The following is a 10,913-nucleotide window of genomic DNA, read 5'->3' as shown; positions in this document are numbered from 1 at the left end:
GCACATTAGAAAGCCTATGCCTTAAAACATTGTTATGAGGGGTTCTCTTTGGAAAATGACTGCTCGAAGTAAACAGCTCGAAGAATGGCAGAGGGCAAGGGGCGAGCAAACGGTGCAATGCTGCACTGACTTACTCGCCGTTGCGAGCAGAAGGCGAGCAACACCCCCCTTCCGGCCTTCGAGCTCGCCGTTGCGAACAACTTACTCGCGAAGCGAGCTTTGGCAGTCCAGAATCACCAAAAATGGTGTTTTTAATCAAAAATCCTCATATACAAGTGTCCCCAAGCATAACATGACCCTCATGAACACATAAACTTGTGAAACAACCTTAAAGCAAGTATTCATAAGTAAAACTAGCATCACATGAAAAGGGGTAAATAATATACATATATAAACCCTAAACAAAACAAACTTCTCTTTCACAAGTAACACACCAACCCTTGGGAAGGATCTACCTAAGAACTCACCTTTGATGTTTTGAAAAATAGACTCACAAGCTCAAGCTCTTGAAGACAAAGTCCTAATGGCAAAACCCTAGATGGGAGAGAAGTGTGTTGGAGAAGCTTGCTTCCAACTCTTTTCCAACACCCTTAGCAAAAGCTTGCTTAGTTCTAACTTATGGAAGATTGAATGAAGATTGGATGATATTGTGTGAAGATTTTGAGTAGAGGGAAGTAGAGGAAAGAAAATTCTTAGAGAGAAGGGAGAGCAAGAGTTGCAACCCTAGAGAGAGAGTGGAAAGAAAGTTATGAAGATTTGTGGTCCTCAACCACATAAAAATATCTTCTCCACGTGAAAAGTCTAAAATGCCCCTTGACTCACTCGTTTGCATTTTATCGCTCCAATTAATATATCAGTCTTTAAAAGCGGGATGTTACAATCTACCCCCCTTAAAAAAATTTCGTCCTCGAAATTTAGAGCATACCTGAAAACAAATGTGGATACTGATCAAACATCTCTGATTCAAATTCCCATGTAGCCTCACCATCTGGCGAACCCTTCCATATCACTTTCACTATAGGAATCTCTTTGTTCCTGAGAGATTTGACATCACGGTCTATTATTCTTTCTGGTTCTGGCTGAAATGTCAAATCTGATCTCAGTTCTATGGAATCTAACTCGACTGGCTGGAAAGGATCTGGAATGTACTTCTTCAATTGAGATACATGAAACACATCATGTAATCCCGACATAGCTGGAGGCAAAGCTAGCTGGTAAGCCACCGGTCCGATACGCTTGAGTATCATAAACGGTCCTACATATCTAGGACACAACTTCTTGGTTCTGAAAACACCTCTCAAACCCAGTTTAGGTGTAACCTTCAGGAACACATGATCACCTTCTTCAAACTCTAAAGGTCTTCGCCTATTGTCCGCATAACTTTTCTGACGACTCTGAGCTATTCTCATCTTCTCTTGTATTGACTTAATCTTCAAAGTCGTTTCTTGAATAATCTCTGGTCCAATTATGCTCTTATCTCCAACCTCCGCCCAACATAGAGGGGTTCTGCATTTCCTACCATACAACGCTTCATATGGTGCCATTCCAATACTCGAATGGTAACTATTGTTGTAGGAAAATTCTATCAGAGGCAAGTGATGGTTCCAACTCCCTCCATCTTCTACAACACAAGCACGTAACATGTCTTCTAAAGTTTGGATAGTCCTCTCTGACTGTCCATCCGTTTGCGGATGATGCGACGTGCTCAACTTCAAACGAGTTCCTAAGGCCCTTTGAAAATCCTTCCAAAAGTGTGAAGTGAAGATAGGATCTCTATCCGACACAATACTCACCGGAACCCCGTGTAGCTTGACGATTTCTGAAATGAACAATTCAGCATACTAAGATACTTTGTAGGTAGATTTAACAGGTAAGAAATGAGCTGACTTAGTTAACCTATCTACAATCACCCATATTGAGTCTTGACCTCTCTGAGTACGAGGTAAACCTCCTACAAAGTCCATAGTAATGTGTTCCCATTTCCACTGAGGAATCTCCAATGATTGTAGCATACCAGCTGGTCTCTGATGTTCTATCTTGACTTGTTGACAAACAATACACCTTGCTACAAATTCAGCAATATCCGTTTTCATGCCAGGCCACCAGTACTCCCTCTTTAAATCTTGATACATCTTGGTAGCACCAGGATGAATTGAAAAACTACTCTTGTGCGCTTCATCCAAAATCAATCTTCTAAGCTCTTGATCATTTGGAACACATAACCTTCCTTCAAACAATATTGCTCCATCCGAAGCCATAGAGAATTCTGGGTGAACACTCCTTCTCTGAAGTTCTGTGTCAACAATCTGAGCCTGTATAATTCTTGACCGTAAATCACATGAAACTTCCAATCTGTGCAACCAAATACCATCATCCTCTTCTGTGACTCCAAGATTAATGTCTCGAACCTTCTCATACATGTTACAAGTGTGCATTAAGACTTCAGCTTGAGCTAAGGCCTTACGACTCAAAGCATCTGCCACCACATTGGCCTTTCCTGGATGATATTTCAAATCAAAGTCAAAATCTTTTAAATATTCCATCCAACGTCGTTGCCTCATATTCAAATCTCTTTGATCAAACAAGTACTTTAGGCTCTTGTGGTCACTAAACAATTCAAAGTGTGCTCCATACAAATGATGCCTCCATATCTTCAAAACGAAAATTATGGCTGCCAACTCTAAGTCATGAGTAGGATAATTTCCCTCATGCGTCTTGAGTTGTCTAGATGCATAAGCTATCACATTATTTTACTGCATAAGTACACCACCAAGTCCCTTAGACGATGCGTCACAAAACACAACATATTTCTTCTTCGGGTCAGGTATAGTTAAAACTGGTGCCTGTGTCAACTTCTTCTTCAGAGTCCTAAAACTTTTCTCACATTTTTCATCCCACACAAAAGGTACATCCTTCCTTGTGAGTCGGGTTAATGGCAAAGCGATTTGGGAAAACTTCATGATGAATCGCCGGTAATATCCAGCTAACCCCAAAAAGCTTCGAACCTCCGAAACATTCTTTGGTCTAGTCCAATTTTGAACAGCTTCTACTTTCGACTGATCAACTGCTACTCCTCCTTGAGAAATAACATGACCCAGGAACTTAACTTCAGACAACCAAAACTCACACTGGCTAAACTTTGCATAAAGTTGTTTCTCTCGGAGAACATCCAACACTGTTCTCAGATGTTGAGCATGCTCCTGTGGATTCTTAGAATAAATCAATATGTCATTAATGAAAATAATGACAAATTGATCCAAATACGGTTGAAAGATCCGGTTCATATAATCCATAAAAACTGCTGGAGCATTGGATACACCAAAAGGCATAACTAAAAATTCATAGTGTCCGTAACGTGTTCTGAAAGCCGTTTTAGACACATCCGAAGATTTGATGCGTATCTGATGATATCCAGATCTAAGGTCAATCTTTGAGAACACGGACGCTCCCTTAAGCTGATCAAGTAGATCATCAATCCTTGGCAATGGATACTTGTTCTTGATGGTTACCTTATTCAACTGGCGGTAATCAATACACAGTCTCATGCTACCATCTTTCTTCTTGACTAACAACACCGGTGCACCCCAAGGGGGATACACTAGGCCTGATGAAATGCTTCTGTATAAGCTCTTCAAGCTGAGACTTTAGTTCCTTAAGCTCCAAAGGAGAGATTCTATAAGGCGCTACCGACACCAGCTCCGCTCCTGGAATCAGATCAAATGAAAACTCAATTTCCCTTTCTGGTGGTAAATTTGTGATATCGGCCGGAAAGACATCCAGGTACTCACTGACAATCGGAATATCGTTTGGACGTATATCTATCTCTGAAGTCACGGTGAGCATGACATAAAAACCCTTATCTTGAGCACAAATAAATTGAGCCATTTGATATGTGTGTTTTAATAATTCTGATAAAGCCACTCCTTCCACCGTGTTAGTAGTTGGCATGTAAATACTCTTCTTTGCACACCCTATATATACATTGGAAAGAAATGAAAGAATAGGATGCTCCACAATCAAATAAAACATTAATAGGATTTCGGCCAAGAAAACACGTACCACCAATTAAATCTTTATTAGCTTGTGCCTTCTCGCCATCCAATGAGTACACCCTTCCTCTGTTCATTGTGGTACTTACGCCTTTGCCCTTGTTCTTCCTAGTTGGACAATCTACCATAAAGTTCCCTCTCTGGCCACAAGCATAACATGAATCATCTCCCATTTTGCATGGCCCAACATGAGTCCTTCCACATTTACTGCAAGTAACAAAAGAGTTGGATGAACCCATCTGTCTTCCCTTCTGAGGGGACCCCTTCTGAGGAGACCCTCTTGGCTTCAACTTATCATGATGCCTATCAACAAAATTGCCTCTTTTTCTATCAAAGGACGTGGTACCCTCTCTGACAGCTTTATCATATCCTCTTTCAGCCTCCAAACTGTTATGCACCATCTCATCGAAATTCGTTAACCTTTGCTGACTGACTACCGCATAGAGTTCACCCCTCAAAGCATGCTTATATTGGTTAACTTTCCACATCTCATTACCCGCATACTCATGGTGAGTAGAGTAATAAGATAATTCCTCAAACTTCTTTGTGAAATCTGTCACCGACATTTGACCCTGTTTCAAATGAAGAAATTCTTGCTCCTTCCTGACCTTGAACGACAAAGGAATATATTTCTCTTTCATCACTTGCTTAAAGTTCTCCCAATTCACTGGCATTCCATTTGTCACCATCCTACGTCGAGCAGTTTCCCACCAATCCTGCGCTGCACCTCGGAATTGATTAGTTGCATAAACTACCTTCTCTTCCTCGGTACAATTGGCCATAAGAAAAATCTTCTCTAAACGCTTGATCCACCTCTTAGCTTCAGGTGGCTCCCCACTACCGTCAAACTCTGAAGGATGATTCCGATTGAATTCTCGGAATGCTGGATTTCCCACAACTGGAGGTGGTGGATGCGGTTGATGCAATCCCGGACCTTGTTGCATAGTTGCAGCCCATTGCTGCTGGGACTGTGCGTTCTGCTGGATCTGTTGTTGCATCATCTGCATCATCTGCTGATTCTGCTGCATCATCTGTGCCCACATCTGAGCATCAGGGTTAACATTCTGGTTGGCTCTTGGCCGGCCTCGTCCTCTTTGTGCTCCAGACATTCTCGCTCAAACTGTCATAATTAAGTCAAAGTGATCAATTTCAACCAAATATAACAATGAGGACAACATCCTAAACTCAAAAGAACAACTACTTGGATTGTAATATTAATGACCCAAGGCACGATCTGAAACGACCTGCTCTGATACCAATTGTAACACCCATATTTGAAATTATCTAGAATAATCAAATGAGCGTTATAAGGTGATATTGGATACATTAATTATACAATACAGAAACGACTTTAAGTCGAGAGTTAAGATACAAAGATTCCGAGTCATATGTTACATTATTACACACCAAAGTTTTTGCTTCATAATTCTAGTTACGAAGTCTAACAACATAACTTAAATAATATAACATATGCATCCTTAATTCAACTCCACTTTGATTTCTGCAAACTCGTTCAATCCAAACCTTTTTCCTTACCTTTTCTTTGAGCAACCTGTGAACCTGAACAAATAAGGAGTTGGATGAGACATAATGCCTCAGTGAGTTCTATCTAGTCTAGGCTAATGATAACCTTGGGGAAAACTTATGGTCATCACGTGTCTAAATTACAACCTGCCGGTTGATTATACGTGTGTGGATTTTCTTATCTAGACTGTAGTGCATGCTATTTCGTCATAGATTCTTATCATCTTACTAAAGGTCTTGCTGCTCTAAACATGTCATGGCGATCAAGGGAAAAGTCTAAGATCGCTATATCAAGATACACACTAAGTATCAAGAACTATCTTTCATGACACATCTCTAAGTCGGACGACTAAGTAAAACCTAACTCGTCTTCGACATACATTCTTTACTTGATTCTAAACTTGTACATATTAAATCATATCTTAATTCATACGCAAGCATAATACATGTTCAAACATTAGGTTAGAAGTTAGCGCTGAACAATCAAGAATATCTGAATTCATTTTACGGATTAGTTCCGAGTGGAGTAACCCCGGAAGTTCATCCCTTACTACCGGTAAAATGCCTAGCAAAGGCGTACCGGACTCCCTTAGTGAAGTGCAGGTCCCTTACGGCTTACCCCATTTCGCTTGGAAATCCTTTTATACCCATCCTTGATGGAATACAAAAGACACCACACTCTTTCTTGCTTAAAGATTATAAAAGTATAATTCTTATCTTAACTTGATCGTGAATAGATTAACTAATCACTATTCTTCTTATTATACAACACTCAAAACTTAACTATCTAGTTCTCGATGCATATAAATCGAGGCTCTAAGTTCTTTCCCTTTATCTTATTGTATAGGTTGCTACCCATATATAACTTAGCTTTTCTCATATCATGCTTTGCCATCATTACAAATACTTGCTTCACTCTTTTTCTTTGAGAGCACATTAGAAAGCCTATGCCTTAAAACATTGTTATGAGGGGTTCTCTTTGGAAAATGACTGCTCGAAGTAAACAGCTCGAAGAATGGCAGAGGGCAAGGGGCGAGCAAACGGTACAATGCTGCACTGACTTACTCGCCGTTGCGAGCAGAAGGCGAGCAACACCCCCCTTCCGGCCTTCGAGCTCCCCGTTGCGAATAACTTACTCGCGAAGCGAGCTTTGGCAGTCCAGAATCACCAAAAATGGTGTTTTTAATCAAAAATCCTCATATACAAGTGTCCCCAAGCATAACATGACCCTCATGAACACATAAATTTGTGAAACAACCTTAAAGCAAGTATTCATAAGTAAAACTAGCATCACATGAAAAGGGGTAAATAATATACATATATAAACCCTAAACAAAACAAACTTCTCTTTCACAAGTAACACACCAACCCTTGGGAAGGATCTACCTAAGAACTCACCTTTGATGTATTGAAAAATAGACTCACAACCTCAAGCTCTTGAAGACAAAGTCCTAATGGCAAAACCCTAGATGGGAGAGAAGTGTGTTGGAGAAGCTTGCTTCCAACTCTTTTCCAACACCCTTAGCAAAACCTTGCTTAGTTCTAACTTATGGAAGATTGAATGAAGATTGGATGATATTGTGTGAAGATTTTGAGTAGAGGGAAGTAGAGGAAAGAAAATTCTTAGAGAGAAGGGAGAGCAAGAGTTGCAACCCTAGAGAGAGAGTGGAAAGAAAGTTATGAAGATTTGTGGTCCTCAACCACATAAAAATATCTTCTCCACGTGAAAAGTCTAAAATGCCCCTTGACTCACTCGTTTGCATTTTATCGCTCCAATTAATATATCAGTCTTTAAAAGCGGGATGTTACAATATATATATATCGAGCATGTTAATGAACCAAACGAGTCGAGTCAAACATAGTTCAAGTTCAACTCGTTTATTTAACGAACTTAATTTTGAGCTCAAGTTCAGCTCATTTGGTTCATGAACCAAGTTCAACGAATTAATTATCGAATCGAGTCTCGAACTATTTTCGAGTTGGTTCGGTTCATTGCCAGCCCTAGTAGGGACCAGATTCCCTCCTGTGAAAACTTTCTCCAGTTTTCTACGGTTTAAATCTAAATCATTAAATACATTATATCTCTTCATTTTGACATTTAATATTTATTTAATTCCTCACATGTTTTTATCATTTAATGGCTAGGATTTCACTGGACTCTCCAGTCACAGGAGAGGATCCAGTCCCATGTTAGTAATATTATCTGCTTTATGTTTTAAGTGTTTTGATTGTCAACCTCTATATTTATATAACATGTAACTTCGAACAATGACAATTAATTTATTAGTCTTTTATATTCAAAAGGATGACATAGAAGAAATATAGAAAGAAAATGACAGCAATATCAAATGTTTCAGGCGCATAAAATATAACAAAGAGTTACATTCTTCAACTCATTAATATGGTGGATAAGCATCCCATAAATAGTCAAGAAAATATATGTCATTAATCCTCATATAAATTTAAGACAATCAATGTCTTTCAAATATTCTGATAAGCTCAAATATATCCCATAAAAATTATGCTGAGCATATTACCTATTTTGATTCATGTTTTGGAAAAAATGTATAATGAAAAAAACTCTGCCTCTTCAACTAACTAATCTATATACACCCTCCGGTCACTATTATAAGCAAAAATCAATATTCTAGGTTCATTCATTAAATGATGTATGTAGTCTATAATAAAGACTACATACATCATTTAATGAATGAACCTAAAATGTTGATTTTTGCTTATAATAGTGACCGGAGGGTGTATTAGACATGTATTGGAAGTTTCAAGACTAATATAAATCCTAAAGGAAATTCTCTACAAATTCCAAAAGAAATGGTTCAACAAAGTATATGTAACTGAAATACTATTTATCTGGTTGATTGCAGAGACACAAGCATTTAAGTCATTATGTACAAACTGTTCCACTTGACTGCTCAATGCACATTTGAAATAGTACTAAATTGATAGCACGCTTTGTATTTCTTTTTTAGGGCCACACGCCATTTATTACACCTTCTGGCACATTGTCTGATTTCATGAGAAAAACAATAAATGCGACTCTCCATATCCCTAAAGCATGCAAAGACATTTTGGGGCCAAAAAAAAAAATGTCTTAAGAAAAAAAAATTGCAACATCATTGCAGCATGACTCGAAATGGTGCAATCATAAATGAAAAATTCACTCAGAAGATTCATCAAAATGACTCTTAACACTTAAAAATTATAGACTACTCATAACTAATTGAAATAGACATGAGCACATCCGATTCTGTTTGGATTAAAACAATTTATATGTCAAGGTTTGAAACCAAAAAACTAATAAAAACATCAGCCTTAATTTTTCTGAACTAAAATTATTGAAAACGTATGTAGTGATTGAAAAACACACATGATCATACTAATTATTGATCTGCATAATTTCTGTCGAAAATTGAAACACATATGATCATACTAATTGTCATCCTGCATAATTTTTGGTGATCTGCATAATCTCTTGCAGATGTTGAATATGCAAGATAAACTCATCATGCAATTAGTTTATATATTATGGTACCATCCTTTACTATTATTTTCCATGCTAATTCAGGATAAACCAATAAAACACTAAGTGTTGTTTAAGTTGACGAATCTCCTTATGATTTTATTTTGAATCCAATAGCAGTATAAGTTGTTTAAAAAGTCAGAACTGTGACTGTCAGGATATCACCAGCTGATGCAAATAATGTAAAAATTTCGAAATGTTAATAACAGCTTATAGCTGAGAGTGTTGGGTATATGCGAATTAGATAGGGCCTCTTACAAACTTTCGTTTTGAGATTGTAAAATGATGCAAACTTATAGATCACAATTAAACATTGGAATTTTCATTGAAATAGCAACTGATAACTAAGTACAAAAGTGGTCGCGTTACATAATGATCAACATAGTTCCAAATTTAAAAGACAGAAATAAAAACCTAAACACTAAATACTAAAACCCAACAAAATGAACGAAAAACACAATGGGACGAAACAACATGTTTCTCAAATCACAATTGGACGCTTCACATCAATGTAGATGGTATCATTTTTGTCAACATGTGGAAACCCGACCTTAACAATTGCACCAGCTTCAATTCTTAGCGCATCAACCATGCGTTTCCAACCTTCTTCAAGTTTGATGTGGTGATGTGGCCTGGATCCAAAAATTTTGATGCAACTCCCCTTGTTTCCACAATCGTCGATCATGGTCAATGAAGTTGTGACCTGCCAAAGAAGAAGAAGAGTACATCATGAATAACATATATGAATCAGAACATAACAATTTGAAAAAGAAGAAGAGTGTTAAGGTCGGAATTGATTGGCATGCAAGAGTTTATATAGAGGGAGAAGAGTAAAAGAAAAGCATCTGATTGGTTGATGGAGGTACATGAAACGTCTGCAACCAACGGTTGAGATTTACTTGGGTGGTTGGCAGTTTAGGCTAGCAATTAATATGGGATTAGGAGGGAAATTAGGGAGAGATTAGGGCAAAGCTGCCTGCACATCAAGTCTTGCGTTAATAATAAAGGATAGGGTTGCTTTTCCCTCCTAAGCATGTTTTAAGGCTTAGACCACCTCAATTAATACTTTTTCAAATTCAAATTTAAATTCCCCTCCTATATGTAAGTGTCCCTTCATAACTATTCATAACCTTGCCAACTTCATCCATCCTAATTGATCATTAATTACGTTTTTGAAAAGTTACCTCTCATCTAACTCTAATAAATTCGGCCCTTATTTTCAAAAAAGTTCTTTCCATATTCCAACAAACATTAATAGAGGTACAAATTACCCATAAATCACTCTGGCTCTCTCCAATCACTTTCCCATACACTTTCATGTTCGTGTGGACCACTCCTTTGTAAATTATGTGCATTATTGAATAAATTACATATCTCTAATGCATCAATCACCCTTTCACTTTTCGAGCAATCTGCACTCGCATATATTGTCTTCTCATTCTTTCTTTCTTCGCTCAACATTTTCATCCATTTCTTCTTCAATATCACATGCATCATCAACTTACCCTCATAGGAGTTTGCAGCCTCAATCTCGTCGGTGTATTGTTGCTTCATCAGATAACCTTCATCAGAGTTTGAGTTTCATCTGAGATGTTTTTTAGACACTTCGGCTTTGTTTGCGAGTTTTGAGGGGAAGGAAAGGAAATGCTTAGGAGGGAAAGAGGAGGAAAGGGAGGGAAGGGAGAAAGGAGGGAAAACCTTACCCTTGTTTGGGAGTTAAAAACCCAACAAGGAAAGGAAATGGAGGACTTATGTTATAATTTTACTATTTTACCCTTTTTTCTCTTAAAATTGTGTTATAC

At 38.0% G+C, this 10,913-nt stretch overlaps 1 protein-coding gene across 1 annotated transcript; it reads right to left on the bottom strand.

Moving 5' to 3' along the window:
* Positions 1 to 3,546: 3,546 nt before the first annotated feature.
* On the bottom strand, positions 3,547 to 5,158 carry LOC146923203 (uncharacterized). Its single transcript, XM_085711671.1, has 2 exons — positions 4,060 to 5,158; positions 3,547 to 3,971 (listed from the first exon to the last, which is right to left on the bottom strand). Exons 1-2 carry the CDS (start codon positions 5,156 to 5,158, stop codon positions 3,547 to 3,549), a joined length of 1,524 nt encoding a protein of 507 aa, XP_085567797.1.
* Between the last annotated feature and the right edge of the window lie 5,755 nt (positions 5,159 to 10,913).

Source organism: Medicago sativa, chromosome 5, assembly GCF_051527215.1.
Source record: "Medicago sativa cultivar Bolivia chromosome 5, Bolivia_mono, whole genome shotgun sequence".
Taxonomy (NCBI): domain Eukaryota; kingdom Viridiplantae; phylum Streptophyta; class Magnoliopsida; order Fabales; family Fabaceae; genus Medicago; species Medicago sativa.
Note: the sequence above shows the minus strand (reverse complement) of the source record. Positions and strands in the feature narration are given on the sequence as shown.

What these genes read in the sequence shown, in the direction of transcription:
- LOC146923203 (XM_085711671.1), bottom strand. Translation starts at nt 5,158, where the DNA reads ATGTCTGGAGCACAAAGAGGACGAGGCCGGCCAAGAGCCAACCAGAAT. An exon ending in TAATAAAGATTTAATTGGTG is followed by an intron (nt 3,972 to 4,059) that starts GTACGTGTTTTC and finishes ATGTATATATAG; the next exon opens with GGTGTGCAAAGAAGAGTATT.